General features: G+C 40.5%; 2 protein-coding genes across 3 annotated transcripts in view; both read right to left on the reverse strand.

Annotated features, from left to right (window-relative positions):
• Positions 1-20199, reverse strand: part of LOC126589632 (protein FAF-like, chloroplastic) — a 53314-nt gene extending 33115 nt beyond the window's left edge. The window contains exon 1 of one of the 2 annotated variants that reach the window (XM_050254990.1): positions 20184-20199. The gene's annotated coding sequence lies outside the window, so the exon portion shown is untranslated. Of the gene's footprint in view, positions 1-100; positions 112-20183 lie in introns of those variants that run through there. The other variant, XM_050254991.1, reaches the window with a different exon arrangement.
• LOC126589638 (uncharacterized) lies at positions 4030-4921 on the reverse strand. The gene has a single exon (XM_050254999.1). The coding sequence runs from the start codon at positions 4788-4790 to the stop codon at positions 4233-4235; it is 558 nt and encodes a 185-aa protein (XP_050110956.1). The 5' UTR covers positions 4791-4921; the 3' UTR covers positions 4030-4232.
• Positions 20200-26279: the final 6080 nt, after the last annotated feature.

The following is a 26279-nucleotide window of genomic DNA, read 5'->3' on the forward strand; positions in this document are numbered from 1 at the left end:
CTAAGTTTTTGAATACTTAAGACTTAGTTTTGTTTGGTTGTGACCAACTAGGACCACACACACAAACACCCATACTTTTTTCTCTCTTTCTCCTGTTGACTCTCTCTCTCTTCCCTATCGGATTTCCTTCCATTTCCTTACAAACCGTACGGTCAACCTCAAAATCCTTCAACCAATTGTGGATAGACGTTAAAAAGGTGATGTTCTTGTTCCTTACAAGCTTCTGAGTCCATTCGTACCATTTTTAGGACTTGAAAGCTTGTAAAACCTGAGAAACCATCACCCTCCGATTTGAGCACTATTAATGCAGTCGTAAATGCATGATTTTTAGAGGATTTCAAGCTTGTAGGAAGCTTTAGAATGTCCTTACGAAGCTCGGAGAAGAAAACCCAAGTAATTTGGACGTCGAAAAGTTGAGTTTGACGAGTTGTAAGTTTTGGCCGGATTATCGAGTATTCTTCGTCAAGATTCCGTGGATTTCAAGCCTTGAAATTGGTAAGATTTTGTTCGTCTAGTTACAAGCTTCATTTTAGGACAAATTTTGAGGTAATTTGGTCAATTATTGACTGAGATATCAAGGTTTTTCGAATTCGTAGTTTTTCGGCGACAACAACGGTCACCGGAGTCGAAGGAAGAAGAAGAGCGAATATTCCGTCAAAGTTTGACGGAATATTCTGACGCCATCAGGTAGAATTAACGGTTTCTGTTGCTTTTTAACAGAATATTCCTAACGAGGTTAGGGGATTCCGTTAGGGTTCCCTGCGCGTGGCTGTGCGTAGGGCCGTGCCCTTGTTGGCGAGTGACGGCGCGTGAGGGCTCCAAAAATTATTTTAAAATTTTGGGCGTGTTCACGGAGTTGTTTAGGTTACAATAGTATATTTATATACCTCATTTGAGCAATGTATGAGAAGTTATTAGCCAGTATTGGTTATGTGCTTTAAATTAACTTTTTTATAGTTGTTTCGCATATAGGGGAGACTTATCCCGAGGACGAGCGCAGTCAAGGACGACTCGGGGGTTACGACCCTTCGACATACTAGTGAGTGGACTTTTGGTTTTGAATATATATGTATATGCTTGGTATATTTCCCAGAAAATGCATTTAAATGAGTTATGACTTAAATTGCCATGCCAAATGTTTTACACTTAGAATATGCATATGATGTTTGCATATATATATATATATATATATATATATATATATATATATATATATATATATATATATATATATATAATTGTGGTGCTGTGGACGCTCAGGTAAGCCCGAGGTAAGTTATGAATTGTGAATGTGAATAACGGTTGTGATTAATTGAGGAACATAAGGCTCATAAACCTGCACCTCGATGTTAGTAAGTTAGCCAAATATATGGCACATGCCTGTATATAATGTCACCTCCCACACCATATGCTCACATTGGATCCAATTTAGGTGCACAGTCTTGTCGTACAGACCATTATATGTGGTTCCAACTCATAGGTGACTAGCGATTTATCGCACAGTTATAATGAGAATGTAGTAAGGAGCATAGTTATATTACACCCAGTTCTGTTGTACAGACCATTTCAGTGGTTCCAATTCGTGTGCAGTGTAATGCTGTATAGGTCATTTGCAGTGACTCCGGCTAGATTGACTAATGAGCTCTGAATTCATCCGCACAAACCTCTGCAGGGGTTCCGGCTAATATGTTATTTTCCATGAATTTATTTTCACCTGAGTTACTCATTCTGTTTTATATTTTGGCATGGCATACTTATGAAAACAGATATGTGAAGCATGAATTGAAATATATGCATATATATACTTATATATTTATATTCCACTTCTGGGAAATTTATACATGTTTTACGGCGAGGGGTTAGAGCATTTGATAATAAAATGGTTTTGAAAAGCTTTGTTTTTGCCCACTCACACTTTTTGTTTTTGCACCCCTCCAAGTTTTAGATAAGCTTGTTCGTTGGTGGGTCACGAGGATTGATTGGAGGTTCTGACAGACTATCACAAATGTAGGGCATCTTTGGGTGTCGTTTAATTAGTACTTGTTTTGGACTGAACTTAGGCTACTTATACTCTGATTGTGTATTCACACATTTCCTAGCACTTACCTTAGCTAGTACTCTTATGAATTGGTTTTTAATTATTCGTATTCTCTATTATCATTATTGCTTCTGCACTGTGCACATGGCTACGTCACCCTCACGTGACGGCCAGCATGCCCTGATTCGGGTCGGGGTGTGTCATAAATTAATTAGGGTTTAGGTTTGTAAAAATCACCATCGCCAAAGCTAACATATTAAAATTGGCTGCCATAGGTATATAGGTATGTAGTTTGTTAAAATTACCTTTGTTTTGTAATTATATAATCAAACTTGAAAAGATTTGCGAAAAGAAAAAAAAAAAGGCTCTATAGGTATGTAGTATGTCTCACCTAATCCTTATTTACGTTGTTTTCTCTCTTTCGATTGTAATATCTTTTATTATTAATATGTTATTGTTTTACAAAAACATCTTTGACGTCATAGATGAAAATCGGACAAAATGAACAAAAAATAGTATGACGTGGACACAAATTACGTGTCAAAGAATTAAGTGAAGTATCCTATGGGCGTGTTTGTTTAGCTTCACTAGACCTCACTGGACTGGACTGGACTAAAAGCTAGTGTAGTCCAATGTTTGTTTGCAAGAGGGACTAAGTTTAATGAGACTAGATGGAATTCGCTTTGACTAAAACACTCGCTAGGTGGTCTTAGCAAGACCCCTTGAGAAAGAGGGGACTGCTAAGACCCTCTTCTCATTCGCTTCGCCCCTACCCAGTCCTTGCTTCTCTCTTTCTTTTTGTATTTCCTATCTCTACTTGAAGCTTCAGATGTTCATGGTGGCTGCACTATCGTTGATCAGAGGCGATGACCCAGATTCTTCCACCACCGACATCAGCCATGGGGGTTGGACAGAAGCAGCCTCGTTGCTCATGGTGACCCAGATTCTTCTGTCGACATCACCGTTGATCAGAGATGGTGACCTGGGATTTTGAAATTAACAAGTTTTGAGTGCAAAAGGTTAGGTTGGAAACATAGTATAGGGAAATTTCGTTCAAAAGATTGGTGCAAGATTGAAAACTTTAGCATCGGGTGCAGTGAAGTTGAGTAATTTTTCTTGCACAACTATGATTTGCCTACAAAATAAAAGTACCAAATCTAAAGAAAATGGAAAAATAAATACAAAGGGAGGGATGGGAGAAGGGACACTAGTACAGAAGTAAAACTGAAGAAAAAAATGGAGGGGAGGAAGACTGGTATAAAGAAAATGAGGGACAAAAATGGGAGAAAGGGGGAATGGGGAGGGAGAGGCGGAGCAAAAAAAAAAAAAATGAAAGAAGAGATTATAGAGGAAGATGATTCTAGAAAAAGGGAGAGGATCCTCTCCGAACCCAAGCCCTCCGGATCCTCCTTCTTCTCTTTCTTTTCTGCAATTTTGCTCATCCTTCTTCTTCTTCATCAATCTTTCTTCTTCAACAATCCTTCTTCTTCAATTATGCATCTTCTTCTTCACTTTTTTTTGTTTGTTTATATATAAACTTCTACACGCTCAATTTTATAGAACCACAATCGTCGACAACTATTACGTCGACGTTGTCGGTAACTAGCGCTGAGGAGGCACAACACCAACTTCGAGGAAGCACGACGTCGACTCCAGGAAAGCCACGACATCGACTCGACCTTTTAAGAAGAAGGATCTGGAGGATAGAGAAGGTTTGGATTCGGAGAGGATCCTCTCCCTTAGAAAATTAAGAAAAAAGATAAAGTAATAATAAAATATTAATTGATATATTAAATTAATAATAAAATATTAATATTAATAGATTAAATAATATAATATTACAATCATGCTTCTTAGTCGGACACTATACCAAACGCTTCGCTAAATCAATCCAGCTTACTCTATTTTAAGTCAATCCAGCTTAGTCCCTAAATCTAATATATTCCAAAATAATTTGTTACAATAAACACACCCTATAAGTTTTAAAAGCATTTCAAGATATAAGCGTGACATTAAAAAGAAAGTCACGTCTTCTCGCATATTCATTTCATATTATTTAGAACAAATGTCAAAACACCGATTTAACAAATTAAGCTTAGCATGAAAACAGAACGTAAAATGTAACCCAAAAATACAGAAAACAAAAACGTTAAACAATTAAAATATAATATTAGTGCCGGGAGAAAATATCGGCTCAAGTATGAAGAAGACTAATCTCCATCTCAGACTTATTTTCCTGATCAATAACATCAAGAAAAACCGGATCAACGGTCAAGTGACTATCCACGTGGATCTTAAACTTGTGGTCCCACCACAAAACCCTTGCCGCACCGACAATATCCACAGCGGCGTCCAGCACCATCTCCCGCCTCGCCGCGTCGGCAATAAAGCTAGCGGCGTGGTGGGCCATCTGGAGGCCGTAGAGGCGAGCTTGAAGGAGGATCTTCTGAGAGGACTTGGCGGGCTGAGAGCCTGCCTCGACTTGGGCGGTACCGAGGAGGGAGCCCTTGTAGAAGATGGACATGGTGGTGGAGGAGTAGTGGATGGGGGCGATGTTGGGGTTGGTGACTTGGACGGTGAGGATGAGCTCGGCGTCGAGGAGTGGGAAGTTGAGCTTGAAGGAGGTCAACTTGATGGACATGACGTCGAAGGTGGGGTCCTTTGGCTTGGAAGATATTACAGCTGTTGCGGCTACGGCGGTCGCCGCCCCGATGAGAGCTTTGTTCCAGCTCCATTCCACCTTCAAGTCCATTTGCTACTCGGTTTGCTCGGAGTTCAGACAGACAGAGTGGCGGCGGGCGTCGGAGTTGAGATGAGTTAGGATTGGGTTTTGAGTTATGAACTCAAGTGTGTGGTCTTTAAATAACGTCGTCTTGGAGTTCATTTTGGGAAAAGACGCTTCAGACAAAGTGCACGGTTTTGGGGAGGATAATGAGACCAAAACTTTAAATTAAAAGTTTTGCCCAGTTGTTGATAATTGAATTAAAGAATCCTAAGGGGGTGGATTGTAAGATCCCACATCAAACAGGGGTGAGGATCCTATAAGTCTTATATGTATACTCCCATCTTTACCTAGCACAAGGTTTTTTGAGAGCTCACTAACTTCGGGTTCCATCGGAACTTTGAAGTTAAGTGAGTTCGCGTGAGAGTAATCTCATGATGGGTGACCTACTGGTAAATTCTCGTGTGAGTTCTCAGAAAAAAAACCTTGAAGGCCTGGTCGGGGCCCAAAGTGGACAATATCGTGCTACGACGAAGTTAAGCCCAGGATGTGGTGGGGGCTCGGGCCGGGATGTGACAATTGTTTGTTTGGTAGTAGAGCCCTAGGTTTACAGTCCTGCATATCTTGAGAATTTCTAATTAATTTGATGTCTTCTGTCAGAACTATGTCGCCTCGTAGAGATCCACGTCTTTCAGTTGAGCCTAGTTTCCCTGATATAGCTCAGTTAGGGGACGCTATAGCTAATGACATTCAGTTTTCGCTTCGTCCTCTCCAAAAGACACCTCTTGAGACTATGTATATGTAGACATCAAAATTTCGGTGAAATAAATGTTGACCAATAATTACAATTTCAATGCTCACGTGTCACATAAATTTTATACATAGTGTGTGACTAAACGAAAAATCAAAATAAATCGGAAAAGTCATCAAATAAGGACACGTGTCAACACCTGGCAGAAATGATTTATTTCATCTGAATATTATATTCAAAATTAGGCCTTGAACAATTCTATAAATATAAGGCCATTTCATTCATTTTGGGAGGGCAATTCATAACCAATTCATAACCAATTCACATCACACCAAAACCTTGAAACTTTGAAACTCTAAAGCTTTCAAGTAAATCCCGAAGGATCAAGAAAACTCTATTCGTTCTTCGTCAAATCCTCCTTCAAGATCAAGCCCTGACGACCCTTGAAGAACTTTCACCAATTCAAGATGAAGCCCCGACGACCCTTGAAGAAAGTGTTCATCGTTCATCATCTGTTCATCCTAAGATTATGCCCCAATGGCCTTCTAGATCAACAACATCAACAAATCCACACATCCAACCGTTCTTCAAGATAAAGCCCAAAAGCCCTTGAAGATCCATTAATCAACTGTTCATCAAGATCAAGCCCCAAAAGCCTTTGAAGATCCGTTCATCAACAGTTCTTCAAGATCAAGCCCAAAAGCCTTGAAAATCTGTTCATCCATCAACCTTCAAGATCAAACCCAAAGGCCATTGAAGAAACTTCCCTTGACCTTCAAGATCAAGCCCCAACGACCCTTGAAGAAACTTCTAACCGTTCATCCAAGATCAAGCCTCGACGACCCTTGGATCAATTGCACATCCACAAATTAACACCTTACGGAGATCGAATCAGAGGATCAAATTTGAGAGAGATTGTAACCCCAAAGTCATTAATACAAAATATTATTTTGTACATGTGTTCTTATCTCATTTATTTCAGGAATTATCGTGTTTACAAATTTGGCACACCTAGTGGGATAATCACTACCTCTCATCTCTTTCTCCGTTCAAGGAATCCAAACACACCTCAAAGTCAATGGCATCAAGCAAGGGACAAGCCGTTATCGTAACCACCAAGGGAAGGATCCTGAGCACTTATGCTGCAAACGGACAATCCATTGGCGCCACTACCGCTCCTCAACATGCTGCTTCAAAGTTGGTGCCACTAAAGGAGCAAGGGGAGCATCAAAAGCCTGAGTCCGTCATCAACTTGACCTCGCTAGGGGCATCGAAGCATGCTGCTAAGGCGCACAAGATGACATCCCAAAGCAACCAACGACGTTCTTCATCAGCATCCTGGATGTCTAAAGGAAAGACACGTCTATTGGTTGCACAAGTCATGACCATCGGCATTACCTCTATTGAATAACAATTGGCTCAAATGAATGAAGCGATCGCAAGACTAGCACGAACTATGGAAAAAAAAGACTTGCAAATCGCTGCACTCGTCAGTTGACTGGAGCCATAGGACGGCGAAAACCCCGACCTAAAGGTTGATCCATTAAAGAGAGGAGCTGACAAAGAAGAGGAGCCTCCGGTGGAGAAAGTCGATGTGAAGCCAGAGCCAGACCCAGTAGCAACACTCATGGGATCTCTTTATATCCAGTAGCTGCAAGAGATGATCACTAACACCATCAAGGCATAGTACGAAGGGAGCTCACATACCTCCTTGTTCTACTCGAAGCCTTACTCCAAGAAGATTGATGCCTTGAAGATGCCAAAGGGTTATCAACCACTAAAGTTCATGCAGTTTAATGGAAAAGGAAACCTAAAGCAGCACGTTGCACATTTCGTCGAAACTTGCAACAACTCGGGGACGGATGGAGACTACCTCGCCAAGCAGTTTATGCACTCACTGAAAGGAAACGCCTTTGAGTGGTACACGGACCTAGAGCCTGAGTCTATCAATAACTGGGAGCAATTGGAAAGAGAATTCCTTAACCGCTACTACAGTACCTGCTGCACTGTAAGCATATTGGAGCTCACAAATACAAAGTAGTGGAAGGATGAGCCAGTCGTTGACTACATTAACCGATGGCACACTCTAAGTTTCGACTGCAAAGATAGACTTTCGGAGACCTCCTCGATCGAGATGTGTGTTCAAGGCATGTAGTGGGGATTACACTACATCCTTCAAGGAATCAAACCACGGACATTTGATGAGTCAGCCACCCACGTCCATGACATAGAGTTGAGTATTGCCCATCATGGGAAGAAAGAATCGATCGTCGACTACAAGAATGACAAAGTTTTTGGGTCAAAGGTGGAAAGGCTGCATGAAAACCCACCAAGGAATCAATGACGATCAACACAGCTCCCGTCAAAATCTCTACACGAGGCAAGGCGATTCAAACCGAAGCTTTTCGTGATCAAGAGATGCATAAATGCACTTTGAAGGAGTTTGAGGAGAAGACTTATCCATTCCCCAACTCTGATGTGGTTGCCATGTTGAAAGATTTGCTTGACAAAAAGGTGATCGACCTACCTGAGTGTAAACGGTCAGAAGAGATGAATCGTACTGACAGTCCAAGGTACTGTAAATTCCACCGCTTCACCAGTCATCTGACGGAAAAGTGCTTTGTGCTGAAAGATCTCATCATGAAACTGGCTCAGGAAGGAATCATCGAACTAGATCTTGAAGATGTGGTGAAATCAAACTATACCACTGTCACTTCTAGCTCTTTCGACTCAAAATCTTCACCTCAAACATTGGGGGAATGCTCCAAAACCATGGCAGTCAAGTCAAGTTGAAGGATGAACTCATGTCACTCCAAAGAAATTGCACAAGAAGCATAAATCTTCTCCACAAGTTCACCAATCTGAAAGTGGGCAAAGCAGCTTTCGCCAACCTCCAAAGCAATGTGAAACTGTTGAAGATGAGGAAATTTCGACACAAAGATCGTCCATGTGCGATCTCTTCTTCCTTAAATACTTATTGAATTACTCGGTCAAGGCTCCTTGCTACGAAGATTGCGAGGAACACTTCTCCAAGGTCGCTTCGAAGAAATTGGACAAGCAACAACCATCTCTTCCAAAAGTTCATCAGTTGGAAAGGGGGAAATCGACTCTTGTCAACCTCTAGAACAATGTGAAAGTGTTGGAGATAATGAAATATCAACACAGAGATCGTCCATCCCCATCACAATGTGTGACCTCTTCCCAGAAAACTTCTTCAATTACTCAGTCAAGGCTCTTTGATATGAAGATTGCGAGGAACAACTCTCCCAGATCGCATGACAAATTCACACCAAAGCTTCTCGTTCACACGAGCCTAAAAGGCGACAACCAAAGCTCCCTGTCCGCACGAGCATAAAAGACGACAACAAACGCTCCTTACCTGCACGAGCTGAAATTGCAAACGGCACCAAATGTTCCCTGTTCACACGAGCATAAAAGGCGGCAACAAATGCTCCTTGCCTGCACGAGCTCAAACTGCAAACGGCACCAAGATGCTCTTGGCCCGTAAGAGTTGAAACTGTAAACGGCACCAAGATGCTCCTGGCTCGCAAGAGCATAAATTATGTATGGTACAAAAGAACAATATATATATATATATATATATGTATTTGAACTACGTTATGACTTGATCTCTTCTTTGGAATGATACGTAGGCAACTCAAACATTCAACTTTGAGTTCAGTCACATAATAAAAAAAGGTTTTATTAAAGGCTCGACTAATGAAAGTCAATTTCATTACAAAAAAAAAAAGAAAAAAAAATACAAGTTTTCTTTGTACCAAAAAAAAAAAAAAAGCTCCAAATGGTGGGTTAAATTGGTGAGGACAAAGCCCAAAACAAATGAGCACGTCTCTCTTTCTCATGGTGGGCTGGACTAGTGAGGGCCCAAAACAGCATGTCAATCCTTTCTATTTCTTCACCATCTGCCCCTTCCGCCTTCCACTTTCACCAGAAGCATTCTCCGCAACCAAACAATGGCGAACAACTCTAAGGAAAGCCCACAAACTCCCACAGGCCCAGGCCCAGCTCTCTCAGTCCATACCTCATCTCTCAGGCCCGTTTCTCAAATGCACCAACCGCAAGTCTACTGTCTCTATCCCAAGGTTAGGGTTCGGAGATCAAATCAACGGGGCAACAATCGTGCTTCGTGGAGCGTGGCATAATGGTCCTCGCAGAGCACTATGGACTTCCCTTCTTCCATCCCTTAAACTGCGAGCCCACTTTACATATTTGGTTTATACTCATCACCCACTCCTCAGTCTCTACGTCTTCTTCGGCAACACAACAGGAGTGTCTGATATTCCGGTGGTTTTGCGCCTGCCATTATAGTACAGACTAACCACCGCAGTAGTGAAGATTAAGAAAGTACCACGAAGCTCAGCGCTTGCTGCACTACTTCCTTTGTCAGTCACAATTATGTTACTCTCGCACGATTCCATTGACGGCATCCAAAGAAAAGCTTGACTAGTGGAGGTGAAGTTCCACAAGAAGGCGTTGTGGATTTGCGTTTGGTTTCCTTTTAAAGCTGAGAACCCAACACACATGTACTCATTGAGAAATAGTGAGAGATCAAGAGGGCTCGACCTGCTTGCTGTCTTAGATGATGGATATCATCGCCGCAGCGTCAGAGTACTAATCATGATCATCGGGGATCTATGTGGCTGGTGATGAGCTTGGGATTTTGGCATTGCCCATGAGCCTTAGATTGTGCAAAACTCTGGTTTTGTTTTAAAAAAGTTAAAATCTTGGAAATTGAGATGCTTCGTTACGTTAACAACAGATCATTTGGAATGATGCTTCTTCTCATTACCTTGAACAAGAACAAGATAAGCCAAGCAAATCTTCGATCCCAAATTGGTACTCGCCTTCGACCATTCCGCCTCCCATGCCTTCTCCGCCATCCTCAACACCATTGCACACCCAACTACAAATCTAAACGACGTCACAGACACCGGCATCGCCACAAGTTTCCCGCATCTCCTCGTTGCAATTAAAGTAGACCAAGTCACCATCTCCGCTGCTTAAGCCATTCGCAGTGATCAGCCTGCTATCAACTCTTCATCCTTAACCGCATCAGCAACATCATCATGGGCAGTGCGCTTCTTGGCTCAAAGCTCAGCAACAGCAGCAGCACCGGCAGCTTCGAGGTCGAGTCCCGGAAGCTCCCTTCCTCCAAGTACAAAGGCGTGGTCCCGCAGCTAAACGGACGCCAGGGCCCACAACATTGCTGCACAACGCTTCTGTCGCCACAACGCCAGCATCAACTTCGAGCCTTTATCCGTCGAACCCATCTCCTGGCTCTTCCTCGCCGCTGCCAACAACCTCAAGCTCGGATCTTCAGTGACCGTTGTAAAACGACTAGCCGATCGCAAAGCTTGACACTTTACACTCTGCCTCAAGCTCCAACTGCTTCTGCACTTCTGCCATGGCTGCTACCTTTGAATGTGATTGACAAAACAAAAGTTTGTCAACTCACACCTAAAGACCTCTTTTGTCTGTCTTTATCGTCCATGCAGCCCCTCCTTCTTCTTCTCTCCGACTCGACTTGGATTTCCACCCATGAAAACAAGCGTGACAGAGCACTATAAAAAGAAAAAAAAATGGGGGAGAGTAAAAAAAAAAAAACAAAAGGGCAAAAGCTTATGGAATGGTGCATGGGCACCAACTAAAGAAATAAAAAAATAATATAAAAAAAAGTGGGTAGCCGAAAGTGGACAAAAAAGGAACTACCATATGAGGAAAGGAATTAAAAAAAATGGGTAGTAATGATGGTGCCAGCACCACCGAAAGCAAAGAAAAGGATGATGGTGGACGACACCATGTGAAATATATATATATATATATATATAATTTTAAAGTCATTTGGTGCTTCTGGCACCATGTTTAAAAAAGAAAAGAAAAAAAAAGTACACTAGATGAAACTAAGTTCGTTTATTGATTTCTCTGTGAAATTACAGATATGTACGTACATATGAAAAAAAAATACAGGAGGGAGCCTTCACGAAGGTTGCTCGTGTGAAGCCTCATCACACGACGGAGCTCCGGGAAGCAGAGGCGCCGGAGGTTAACTGTTTGGAGTCTCAACACTCGGTAAAACTCTAGAGGACGAAGGTAATATGTGCCTTTGGAGTAAAGCCATAAACATCTGATGGTTACTCTGAATCCGACCTTTGGATTCTTGCAACTGGTCGAACTTTCTTTTCATGCTCGTTGAGTAACTATTTGTGAGCATGTGTAACTCTCTGTTTTCATGCTTGGGCCCTCTAATATCTTGCTTAAGACTCGCCACCTCAGCTATCAGTGACTCAACTTGACGAGTTCGAGCAAGAAGGCGTTGGCCCATATTTGATACGAAGCCCGCACATTGAACACTGAAAGCCAAAGAGTCCTGAACAGCCAGCTCATCAGATCGCTTGGAAATAATCTTACTGTCCTTGGGGGTGAGAAGATTTCTAGCAACCACCACAGCGGTGATGTCTTTCTTCATCACAGAGTCCCCAACCGTAAGAGGACCAGTAGGGGATAAGAAGGACGAGTGCCATATGTTATTTGGAGAAGACATATCAACATCTTCCCCAACATTCAAATCAAGATGAAGATCAGATGGGCAAGCCATTTGCACAAATGATGAAAGAAGAAGAGGTTGTGTAAATCGAATTCTTAGAAATACAAAATGAGGGAAATTCCTACATGCGGCAACTCTCTAAGTGTGTTTTTTGAACACGATTCATGTCTCTATAAAAAAGAAAAGGCAACAGGGCCTGTTCAGAAATTGAAGAGACAATGTGGCCGTTTAGAAACGAAAGTGGTACCTCTCCCCGAATTTCAAAAGCTGGGCCGTTTGTTCAGAAATAAAAAAGGCAACAAGGCCACCGGTTCAAAGATCGAAGAGGCATTGCTCTCTGAATTAAAAAAAACTGGATTTGCCAGATCAAAGTTTGTCGCCACCCTTCACACGCAACCTCAACTTTGTAGAAAGCACGGGCAACTTTGTCAAAGATTTATGACAAAGTCGAAAACACGTGAATCTTACTATTTCAATTACCCAACAGTTGCCGACAAGAGTAGAGGAATAGTGCCACTACTGGCTGTTGGAAAATTCCTATATATGTCGACCTTCGTCCTCTATAGCAAAGCAGACCTGTAAAAATACCCAACCCTTCCTCACATCCGAGAGTACACTCCCAGCAGAGCATCTTGAAATACTCAGTTTTCTTCATCTCCAAGAATACCCTTGTAAACAAATGACATCAAAGCAAAAGTATCTCATATCATCAGGGTAGAAAGCAATAGTTTCTCATATCATGCTTTTTCCTGTCTTTTCCTTTACTCTTGCTCTTACCTGCAAGACAAGGAGAAAGAAAGGAATCAGTCGGAACCTGAAATCAAACTTCCGATCTGAAACTGATTGCCCAGAACCTTTGCCTGGTTGCTTACCTGGCATTGCTCTCGAGTGCTCATTGCCACTGAGAAGTAGTGCTCTGAAAGACCATTTAAATGTAAAAGTTTCATTCCACTCCTGCATCGGGGGTAAATACTGCAAGAGATTGAAGCAAAATAATCAATGATGAGCCAGAATAGATCACTATAGCATGACGCCCTTCCCTACAGAACCACATAACCCAGATGGAGGAGTCTCAATCAAAGCCAAGCTCGACATCGTTGCCCTAATCAAAGAGCTCGAGAAGTTTCAATAGGCTTTCGCTGGCAGTATCACCGAATAGCAAAGCCTTGTTGTGCAATGTTGTCAAATCGTCACCACTTATTCGAAAGCAAGAGTATCTCATATCATGCTTTCACCCTGTCCTTGTTCTTACGTGTAGGACAAGAAGAAAGAGAGCAATCAATCAGAACTTGAAGTCAAACTCCCAGTTAGGAACTGACTGCCTGGAACCCTTCCTTGATTACTTACCTAGCTTTGTTCTGCTGGGGAAATAGACAAGTCTAGCAGGAGATACCACATCTGCCTGAAGAACAGATAAGGCAAGTGAAAATGATACATTAAAGCATATGGAGACAAGCACAGTAAAACACGTGCCGATTCATCTATTACTCATATCATCAGGGTTGCAAATGCTTTAGATTTGGCGGACTTGTTTTGACCCCCCAAATTTTTGAGTTGGCTCACTAGGCGTTGTGAGCTGCACGTGCCGATTCACCATCCTTGAATCAAATCCTTAAAGATCAAGTCACGAACCTGAAGAAATCACGTTCGATTCAAGATCAAGTGTCCACCATCCTTGAACCAAATTCAACTCAAGATAAAAAGGGAAAATCCTGACATTTTGGGGTAAGTCTAACAGAAAAAACCCCAGCCCAGTTCAAGAATAAGCCTGTGGAAAGTCAACAATTGAAGGAAACCAGAAAATCCTCCAACATAGTTGATTAAAGCTGTGGAAAGTCAACAAGCGCAACAAAATACGTGCCGATTCATCCACTACCAAAGCCAAAGATCATCTACAACGTGAAGCTCTTTGTGGTCCAATTTAATACAAGATAAAGCCTCGCCGGCCCTTGAAGAAATTTCAAATAAAGTTCAAGAACAAGCCTTAATGGCCCTTGAAGAAACTTCCAGCCTAACTCAAGATCAAGCCTCAACGACCCTTGAAGAAATTTCTAGCCCAATTCAAGATCAAGCCTCAACGACCCTTGAAGAAATCTCTAGCCCAATTCAAGATCAAGCTTCGATGGCCCTTGGATCGACATTTACACTAAGGGACTTCAAAACTCATCACCTACACTTGACAAGTACATGTATACGACACGCCTTGAAGTGGGGGCATTTGTAGACATCAAAATTTCGATGAAATAAATGTTGACCAATAATTACAATTTCAACGCTCACGTGTCACATAAATTTTACATGTAGGGTGTGACTAAACGAAAAATCAAAATAAATCGGAAAAGTCATCAAATAAGGACATGTGTCAACACCTAGCAGAAATGATTTATTTCATCTGAATATTATATTCAAAATTAGGCCTTGAAAATTTCTATAAATACAAGGCCATTTCATTTATTTTGGGACGGCAATTCATAACCAATTCACATCACACCAAAACCTTGAAACTTTGAAACTCTAAAGCTCCTAAGTAAATCCCGAAGGATCAAGAAAACTCTCTTCGTTCTTCGTCAAATCCTCCTTCAAGATTAAGCCTTGACGATCCTTGAAGAACTTTCACCAATTCAAGATGAAGCCCCGACGAACCTTGAAGAAAATGTTCATCGTTCATCATCTGTTCATCCTAAGATCAAGCCCCAATGGCCCTCTGGATCAACAACATCAATAAATCCACACATCCAACCGTTCTTCAAGATAAAGCCCAAAAGCCCTTGAAGAACCATTCATCAACTGTTCATCAAGATCAAGCCCCAAAGGCCCTTGAAGATCCGTTCATCAATAGTTCTTCAAGATCAAGCCCAAAAGCCTTGAAGATCCGTTCATCCATCAACCTTCAAGATCAAGCCCAAAGTCCCTTGAAGAAACTTCCCTCGACTTTCAAGATCAAGCCCCAACAGCCCTTAAAGAAACTTCTAACCATTCATCCAAGATCAAGCCTCGACGGCCCTTGGATCAATCGCATATCCATAAATCAACACCGTACGGAGATCGAATCAGAGGATCAAATTTGAGAGAGATTGTAACCCCAAAATCATTAATACAAAATATTATTTTGTATACGTGTTCTTGTCTCGTTTGTTTCAAGAATTTCCATGTTTACAGTATAATTTGAAGCTGATTCATTTTATGGGGAATGAAGGACATGAAGGAGTGGAAAAATGGATCAATCATCTTGGGAAGATTTTTGTGTAATGCAAAGTCAGGGGAATCTTCCTCCTAATAGGTGGGTTGAGACGACTACCTGGTTTCTAAGTCTGGAGCCTGCATCCTGGTGGAGACAGAAGTCTTATTAGTTGCCACCAGAGGAAGCAGTTGATTGGGAAATGTTTAAACAGTTGTTTCATAAAAGGTTTATTCCCCCTGAGTATATTGATCACAAAAGCAAGAGTTTACTCAATTAAAGCAGGGGAAGATGACAGCTAATGAGTATTATAGGAGATTCACTGACTTGTCTCGCTATCATCCGGAGGTTGCTGCTGATCAGATTGAGATGCTCTGTCGTTTCAGGTTGGGTACTAAAAAGAAATGGCGTTTTATAGCAACCTCGACTCCCTGTGTTGCTTACCAGGAGTTTTATGAGATTTTATTGGGGATTGAAGACTCAAAGAATATGCCTAGTGAGAGTGAAGATGAAGAAGAAAAGAATGGAGCCAGAGGCGAGATGATAAAGATAAAGGTCAGTCTTCTCAAGGACATCGCAAGACTCAGAACTTTAAGATGAGTGGAACGAGTTCCAATTCTTAGCGAAGGTTTTAGTGCCACTAGTTAGAGGAGAGGTGGTAAATTTTCAGGAGGTCCTAGATTCCAGAGGCAGGGAGATGTTGGAAGAGGAAGTGCTCATTTGTGCCGCAGATGTAATAATAGGCATTTTGGGGAGTGTATGAGAGGTAGCAGTGGATGTTTTACTTGTGGGCAGATGGGACATAGAGTTATAAATTGTCCCTAGAGTCAGTAGAGGCCCCAACAGCCTTCTATGCCACCACCAGCGCCTATCCAGCAAATTTCAAGGTCTGGTAGTTATGGTCAGATGGGTCGAGGTGGTGCTTATCATTTTCAGGGCGTTGTTGCTCCTTATGATTCAGGGCAGTATCAGTATTCACAGGATCCTTATTTCCAAAATGGGTATTCTTAGTATCCTGGAAGGTATACACCGTATCCACCCATTCCAGCTGGTGGATCTCAGTGGTATCAAGGAGGACAACCCCAACAGGTAGAGATTGCTTCTAGTAGTGCAAGATCTTCAAGGCAATCTGGTCAGCCAAGTCAGGGGCGAGGTGTGCAGGGGCGAGGTAATCAAGTTAATAGAGGTCATGGGGGACGACAACAAGCCCAGGGACGTATTAACAATATCTCTTTGCAAGATGCTCAGAATCATCCGGACTTGGTCATGGGTACATTAAACATTATTGGTCACTTTGCTAGAGTTTTAATTGATTGTGGTGCTACGCATTTTGTCATTTCTCATACATTTGCTCAAGTGACGCAACCTCATCCTACGCTTCTAAGGTATGATTTAAAGTTTGCTATGCCTAGATGGGAGAGATGTTATGTTGATTGTGTATATCCAGGATGTCCAGTGATGGTAGAGGATGTGGTTATGCCAGCTAATCTTATCCCTTTAGATATTGTTGATTTTGATGTAATCTTAGGCACATATTTGTTGCATTATAATCGTGCTGAGATAGATTGCTACGGGAAAACAGTTGCTTTCCATCATCCTGGATTACCTGAAGTAACTTTTGTGGGTGAACGTAGTGGGGTAAGGCACAATATTATTTCTGCTGTAAGAGCAAAAAGGTTGTTATCGAAAGGTTGCCAAGGATATTTAGCTCATTTAGTGCTGAATGATGTTGCTTCTAGTAGTGTGGATGATGTTCAAGTAGTCAGGCATTTTCCTGATGTATTCCCTGATGATTTACCTGGATTGCCGCCAGATCAAGATGTGGAGTTCACTATTGATTTGCTTCCAGGTACGGATCCATATCTTTGACTCCATATAGAATGGTTCCTGCTGAATTGAGGGAATTGAAAGTCCAGTTGCAAGAATTAATCAATAAAGGTTTTATTCAGCCTAGTACTTCACCCTGGGGAGCTCTAGTTTTGTTTGTAAGAAAGAAAGACGGGACTTCAAGGCTATGTATTGATTATAGGCAATTAAATCGGGTAACAATTAAAAACCGTTATCTGTTGCCGCGTATAGATGATTTGTTTGATCAGCTTCGAGGTGCTTATGTGTTTTCTAAGATTGATTTGAGCTCTGGTTATTACCAATTAAAGATCAGCAATGAGGATGTCCCTAAGACTACTTTTAGGACTCGTTATGGTCATTATAAGTTTCATGTGATGCCGTTCGGATTAATAAATGCATCAGCATATTTCATGGATTTGATAAATCGAGTATTCCAGCCATATATAGACAGGTTTGTCATTGTTTTTATTGATGACATTTTGGTATAATCTAAGTCTAAAGCAGAACATGTTCGGCATCTTACTTTGGTATTGAAGAAATTAAGGGAACATCAGTTGTATGCTAAGTTTAGCAAATGCCAATTTTGGTTGATTCAAGTGACATTTTTGGGACCTGTCATTTCTGCTCAATGTATTCAAGTGGATTCTCAAAAGGTAGCATCGGTGGAGAATTGGCAATAACCTCAAACAGTCACCGAGGTACAGAGTTTTCTGGGCCTAGTAGGCTATTATAGACGATATGTTAAGGATTTTTCAGTTATTACTTTGCCATTAACAAGGTTGACTAGAAAAGACGCTAAGTTTGAGTGGGATGATAATTGTGAGCAAAGTTTTCAGCAGTTGAAGTATTATCTCACTCATGCACCTGTTTTAGCACTTCCAGATGATAGTGGTAATTTTGAGGTCTATAGTGATGCTTCCTTAAATGGCCTAGGTTGTGTGTTGATGCAACATGGTAGGGTGATTGCTTATGCTTCACGACAATTGAAGCCTCATGAGATGAATTACCCTACTCATGATATGGAGTTAGCAACTATCATTTTTGCTTTAAAGATTTGGAGACATTATCTTTATGGTGAGAAATGTAAGATCTTCACAGATCATAAGAGTCTTCAGTATCTTTTTACTCAGAGGGATCTTAATTTTTGGCAGCGGAGGTGGATTGAGTTGTTTAGTGATTATGATTGCACGATTGAGTATCACCCTGGTTGTACGAATGTAGTGGTTGATGCACTTAGTAGGAAAACTCCAGTTAGATTTAATGCCATTTATGATTGTCATGTTCCCCTTCTTGCAAATTTGAGATCTACTGGAGTGAAGTTAGAAGTGGAAGATCGAGAGCAAGCCTTACTTGCAAATTTTCAAGTTAGGCCAATTTTAATTGATCGTATACTTGAAGTTCAGATGGATGATGAAGAGACCCAGGAAATAATTCAAGTGAGGAATCGGGGGAAGAAGAAAGACTTCAAAATTTGAGAAACTGATGGCATGCTTATGCAAGAGAATAAGATGTATGTGCCAAATAATATGGAATTAAAGAAGGCGATTCTTGATGAAGCACATATTTCAGCTTATGCAATGCATCCAGGAGGTACAAAAATGTATCATACTATTCGACCATTTTATTATTGGCCGGGTTTGAAAAGAGAAATTGCTAAATATGTGAGTAGGTGTGTCATTTGTCAGCAAGTCAAAGCAGAAAGAAAGAAACCTTTTGGATTGATGCAGCCACTTCCCATTCCACAGTTGAAATGGGAAAATATTATTAAGGATTTTGTGTACAAGCTTCCTCATACACAGAATGGTTATGATGGCATTTGGGTGATAGTTGATTGGCTTACTAAGTCAGCACATTTTATTCCCGTAAGGGAGAAGTATTCTTTAAGCCGATTAGATGAATTATTCGTATTGAAGATCGTGAAGTACCATGGGATTCCAGTTAGTATTATCTCGGATCGTGATCCTAGATTTACTTCTAAGTTCTAGATAGCATTCCAAGAAGCTCTTGGTTCGAGATTACTTTATAGTACAACATATCATCCTCAGACAGACAGACAGTCAGAAAGGACTATTTAGACATTGGAAGTTATGCTGAGATCTTCATTGTTGTAGTTTGGTGACGCTTGGCATAAGCGGTTGAATTTGATGGAATTTTCCTACAACAACAGCTTTCATTCAAGTATTGGTATGTCGCCATTTGAGGCACTCTATGGTAAATCTTGTCGTACACCCTTGTGTTGGTTGGAGGTTGGTGAAAGAGTTTTGGTGGGCCCTGAGATTGTGGATGAGACTGCGCAGAATTTTCAGGTGATTAAGTCTAACCTGAAAGCAGCCCAGGATCGACAGAAGAGTCTAGCAGACAGACATGCCACTGACCGGGTGTATAATGTAGGTGATTGGGTATTTTTGAAGCTATCACCATGGAAAGGTGTAGTACGTTTGGAAAGAAAGGCAAGATGAGTCCTAGGTACATTGGATCGTATATGATCACCGAGCGAGTCGGTGAGGTTGCTTACAGGCTTGAGTTGCCTCCAGAGTTATCAAAAGTGCACAATGTTTTTCATGTCTCTATGCTTCGTCATTACATCTCAGATCCTTCTCATGTGATACCTCCTCAACCTTTAAAAATTAATTCGGATTTGACTTATGATAAGGAGCCAATGACTATTTTGGATTGGAAGGATAAGGTTCTGAGAAATAAGACCGTGCGCTTAGTGAAAGTTTTGTGGAGGAATCACTTGGTGGAAGAAGCCACTTGGGAGACAGAGGACCGGATGAGAGAAATGTATCCAAGGTTGTTTTATGATTATTAGTGGGTTGTATTTATTGTGTGAATTTCGAGGATGAAATTTTCTTAAGGGGGTAGGTTGTCACAACCCGTCCCGAAATAAATTTTTCGATGGTGTGAATTGTCTAGAATACCCATGGATGTTAAGTACGTTGTGTGATGTTATGGTTTGAGTTTGGGTTTTAGACTAATCTAATTAGTTGCTAAATTTTTGGAACTTAAAATTTGTGGTTGTTGTTTGTTGTGATTGGCTGCAAATTGGACCACACACACACACCAACCCATCCTGTTGACTCTCTCTCTCTCTCTCCTCCCTCTCTCGGATTTTATCCATTTTCCAATACAATGTATTGACAACCTTCAAACCTTCACTTCTAGTCACGGATCGAGGTTGTAGTTGGCACCTTTGAACTCCTAGTAAGCTCATGAGTTGTTCTATACCATCTTTGGTATGTGAAACCCTTGAAAACCCGAGAACCCAAGAACCTCGATTTGGAGCACTGTTCATGCACTCGTGATTTTGAAGTTTTCAAGGAATTTTAAGGTTATAAGAAGCCTTAAAACACCTTCACGAAGCTTGGAGAAGAAAAAACGAAATGTTTTGGACGTCGGGAAGTTGAGTTTGGCAAGTTTCAAATTTTGGCCGGATTATCGAGGTTTCTTTGGCGAAATCCTGTGGATTTCAGGGCTTAAAATTGGTAAGGTTTTGTTCTTCTCGTTGTAAGGTTCAATTTGGTACAAATTTCGTGAATTTTGGTTGAGAATCGAAGAAGATATGAATGTTTGATTATTTTTCCAGTTTCTGGCGATAGCAGCGGAACCGGCGTCGGACTCCGGCGAACCAAAGGAAGAAAGAGAAGAATATTCTGTGAAAGTTGACGGAATATTCTGACGCAGTCAAGTAAACATAATGACATATTCTAGTTTTTAACAGAATATTCCCTAACGCCGTTAGGGAATCCGTTTGGTGTGCCAGGCATGTGCCTGCATGTGAGCCGCGCGTCTGGCCGTGCCTTGGGCAGTGCGTGAGGGCGCGTGGGTTCATGAATTTTTTTTCTAAAAATATAGGGATGTTCCTGAGGTTGAGTAAGTCATGGTGGTATATTCAAATACCCCATTTAAGCAAGATATGAGAAGTTATTTCCTAGTTTTGTGTATGTGCTTTAAATAACGTTTATTCAGTTATTTCACATATAGGTGAGACCTATCCTGAGGACGAGCACCATCAATCGAGGCTCGGGGGCTACGACCCTTTGACATACCAGTGAGTGGGCTTTTGGTTTTCTGTATATATCGATATGCTTGAGATTTTTCCCAGAAAATGAATTCGAATGATCATACGTTTTGAAATTTCATGCAAAGTATCTGCCTATTTTATTTATGCATCAGTAGTTGCATATATTTAAGATTGGTGCTGCGGACGCAGAGGTAAGTGTAAGTAAGTTCATAAATTAAAGATATGAGATTGCTTCAGTTATGCGAGATATGATGTGGTGTATTGAGAGCTCATAAACCAGCACCCCGGTGTTAGTGCTCCCGCCCAGAGTTAGGGTATAGTCCTTCACGTGATGTTCACCTCCTACACCATATGCTCACCTTAGATCCAAGTTAGGTACACAGGTGCTTGTCGTACAGACCACTATAGGTGGTTTGGACTCGTAGATGACCCGCGATTATTCGCACATCCTTAACATGATCGTAGCACTAGAGCATATTTATTTTACACCTAGTCTTGTCGTACAGACCACTTTAGATGGTTCCGACTTGTGTGCAAGATTTGATTTGATATGATTGAGATTGGTTATGAGCTATAGACTCAGCCGTATGGATTGAGGTTGAAGGATTTGGCTGATGTGATATCTGACATTGATATACTTTGTCTGGATTACTCATGGTAATGCATTGAGATACTTTGGCATGGTATACATCTATGGATTTTCATCTTGAGTATGATTTATGATACAGCTTATTATTATTATTATTATTATTATTTTCTGGGAAATTATACAGGTTTTACGGCAAGGGGTTAGAACTTTTGAGAAATGAAATGATTTTGAAAAGCTTTGTTTTTGCCTACTCACACTTTCTGTTTTGCGCCCTTCCAGGTTTTAGGTAGGAGTGCTTTGGTGGCTCACAGGGATTTCGATGGTGGTTCTGAGAAAACATCATAAATGTAGGATCACCTTTAGGTGTTGTATAATTAGTACTTGTCTTGCCTTATTGCACTTAGGCTATTTATGCCTTGATTGTGTATTTCACACTTAATCTCACACTTGCACCTTATCTTATCTAGTACTCTAGTTGATTTGGTTTTTGGTTTTTTCGTAATTCCTTATATCTCTATTGTTTCCGCACGGTGCACATGACTACGTCACCCTCATGTGACGACCAGCATGCCCTGATTTAGGTCGGGATGTGTCACTTAGAGTGTGGACAATTGAAGGAGTTCAAATTATTCATTACTCCTAGCTAGCGTATTATTTATTTATTCATTCTTTCTAGCTAGGAAATATTTGCTCTTAGTTATTCTTCTTTAATCAAGTTTGGAAGTTCAATTTAAAAATCCAGCATGCCCTGGGCTTTGTTTGGTGGGCAGGATGAGATGAGTTATTTCTAATTAAATTGGACTTATAGCCCAGCCAATATTTGGTGAGAAAAATTGTAATATGAACTGGATTGGCTACAACTCTGAAATAAGGGAAAATATGATGGGTTATGTAGGGGTTATGTAACTCATCCCTCCCAATCCAATCATATCGCCATGGCCAAATTCCTGCCCACCAAACAGCCCTAGTGGTTTGTTAACTTTGAATTGATGAGGCAGATTAACTGAAGGGGGTTGTTTTGTACTATTTTACTTTGAATTCCTTTTGTCTTCATGTTTTGTTTTTCGAATTGAAAACTTTCAAGTTTTCAATTATAGTTTTTATGGACAATGAAACATATAATCCATAAGACACAGTTGAGGAACCATCTGTTTCATTTTTAAGGACAATGAATTTGAACTAGCTAGCCTCGTGTATCAAGACAAAGCACGTCTGTTTAGTTTCAACGTAGAAAGCAATGAAATGTGCTCGAAGATGATCCCGGCCTACGTTCTTGAAAAGCTAGCAAAGAAAGGTGTAAAGCCTGATCATATGCTCAACCGAACGGATGAACATCCAACAGTAGGACATCTAGGAATATACTTCAAGGCTACCACCAACGAGGAAAAGTAGCTCAGCAGAGTGAGCGAGGATGCGTGTGTGGTGGCTTGGTAGTGCCATTTAGGAACTGATGGACGGCATACGAAACAATGGCAAATGAAAAAATTAATAGTGAGAGGAATCTGAGGCTGGAAGTTCTGGACGCCATTGTTAAAACCTCATTAACTAAATTTGAGTTGGATGAGATATTTGTGCTTATAGGGACTATATAGAGGGTGATGGTTGTGTCGATTCTAAAGGCAACAACATTCGAATTTATTAATTTGTTGCTGCAGACGTTGCTGTAGTTGCAATTTACAATATTAATTTATCTCGTGTTAACTTAGTCGAACATTACGTGTTTACCAACCAGGGTTGGAATGAAATGAAAGGGAATCATTCCCGATTGAAAGGATTCCAGTGTTTACTCACATTTTGGGAATGAAAACATGGTGGGGTCCACCAGAAAATAGGAATTCAATTCCAGAATGTGGAGGAATTGGATTACTAGATGGAGGTGGTAATCCCACTCCGGATGAAAGCCTCCTTCCGCAATCATACTTTCCTACCCAAAATACCCTTATAATACTTCAAGACCTAGCCCTCCATCTATTTCTCTCTCTCGCTAACTCCCTTACAACTTCAACACTCAGACCCTTCCATCTGCACATGCACCGTATTAGATTAAACTTTGAAGCCGCCATCAGAAGCTCGTCTGCGCTTGCACCGTTGTAGGAATCCAAGGTTCTGACAAACTATATATTTCCGAATCTGACGTTCTAACCCACACTGAGATTTCCCTAAAATCTAACCCACACCGACAAAGGAGCAGGAACAGAGAGAGGAAAGAGGAGATGAAAAAAGGGAAAAAGAATCAAAGGAAGGACGAGATGAAAAAAAAAGGAAAAAAAAATCAAGGGAAGGACGTCAGAGAAAGGAAGGACGAAGGAGCAGGAAACAGAGAGAGAAAAGAGGAGATGAAAAAAGGGAAACAAAATCAATGGAAGGAGGAGATGAAAAAAGGGAAAAAAAATCAAAGGAAGGACGTCAGAGAGAGAGGAAGGAGATGAAAAAGGAAAAAGAATCAAAGAAGGAAATGCGGTTGTAGTGTTCTACAGCCATAGATAAATCACTTTTTTTTATTTACTATTATATTATATAAAATTGTATTAAAAGAAATAAGCATAAAATATTTGATTTGTGACATGGGCATTTTAGTAATTGTAATGTTTTATACTCCGATTCTGTTGAATTAGTAAATAGTTTTATGGATTCACTACCATTTTTATTCCAATTCTAGAACATTTTAGTAAATAGCTTTTATAGAAATTTGGATTTTGATTCTTCTCAATCCAATTCCCTCTCAATTCAATTCCTCCTCAATCCAATTCCTTCAATTTTGATTACGATTACGTAAACGCCCCATTAGAGTTGTAGTTAGAACAGTTATGGAGAAATTGAGTAAACAAGAAGGGTTGTTTGATGTGGTGTGTATGTGCAGGGTGTGAGGTGTATGTATAGTGTGGAGTGTGAGGGTAGTAAAGGAAAATATGTCAAGTGTCTTAAGATAAGCTTTAACTGAAAAAGTAGATGTGGGGTGAATTTAATGTGTGAGGTGTATTCAACAATATGTGGAGTATCAATAAAATAGCCAAAACAAGAAAGCAATAAACTGTTTAAATTATGAATTAAAATTGCGCCTGCTTGATAATCAATTTTTAAACCCTCCCACCACCTCCCCCTCTACCAATGTTAATTGAACGTCTTGTAGAGTATAGACGTAAGTTATTAAGTGAATGTTTTGAAATTATCCATTTTCATAAGAGTTCTATTAATACATCTTTTTTTACTTCCCACATACCCTTGTTAATTTTTATTCATTGATCTTCTTCAATTCATTCGATCTGACGGCTGAAAATTGAGACATGAGTGAGAGAGGTAAAACTGGATGTATGGATAATACCATCCTTTTCATAATTCACTTGTGCGATCCATACCTTCACATTTAATAATGTTAGATTATGAATTAACGACGACCAAGTGAATGATCCTAATTGAAGTTAGTTTTATACACTTGTTAGACAGTCAACAAAATCATTCCGGCCAGTGAATAATAACTCATATTAGTTTAAAAGATAGATTTGTTTTACTCAATTTTAGTTTCATCTAGTTTTCCTTGATTCCACCATGTTGTTTTTCTGTTTTTCTTGCCCTGCAATTTTCACTTATCTTTTCTCTAGCACTAGCAGTCTAGCAATTTCTGCCATGCAATCTTTATGAACAACGACCAACAAAACAATTAGAAAAACTTCTTGGATACTCTGGAGAGCCCGCTACTCTGGGTGTTAACCATCACGATTCATAGGACCAACACCGTTCGAAGGTGGTGGCCTTGTTGGGGAAAAAAAGACTTCACTACTTTGAAGATATTTATCTCACAAAGAAGAATGTAATGCAGCGGAATTGATAAGCAAGAAAAAGAAAGAATACTCAAAGTATTACACAAGATTTTTATTCACTTACAAACTTAGTACAAGAGGAAACACTCAAACACTCTTAGAAGCTTTGTTGCTTCTTCTCACTTCTCACTACTTGCTCTCTTGGTTGTTACATAGCTTAGCACCTCACCTATTTATAGGCCAAGTTTGCTAAGTTTCCTTATTTCTAGATCTTTCTAGTTTTTCCTAATGTCCACACAATTTTACAAGATTCTAGGTCTTTCTACAAAAGACCGTAGATATTTTATGCATGCATTCAACATACATGCTTTTTATAGAATTCTCTAGCATTTGCATGAATCATCCATTGTGCTTGTGTTGCCTTTTTCAACATGGGCTGAATCCATTGTCTTGAGCCAAGACAAGATTACAATTCAATAGGCCTACCTTGCCTAAAACAGTCATGTTTGACTGGGCTTACACATATTCACTAACTTATGCTATCCCCCGTCAGCTCACCCTAGCCTCGAGCCTTTTGTTCTTCTAACGTAAGCTCTAAGGCTTCACACCAAAAATCAAGATCTAACTAGTAAACGCCCAGAGTATCCAGTACATTGGAGCACCAAAGAGAGTCCCCACAAATAGACAATAATAAAGTTTGGCAAGTCTCTGTACAAAGCTGTTCTCTCTATAAACAAAGGTTAAGCTGGTATTAACGTCTTGTGGGTGTCAAGAATCAGAACTGAATGAACATATACCCTATTGTG

This window comes from Malus sylvestris, chromosome 11 (assembly GCF_916048215.2).
Source record: "Malus sylvestris chromosome 11, drMalSylv7.2, whole genome shotgun sequence".
NCBI lineage: Eukaryota > Viridiplantae > Streptophyta > Magnoliopsida > Rosales > Rosaceae > Malus > Malus sylvestris.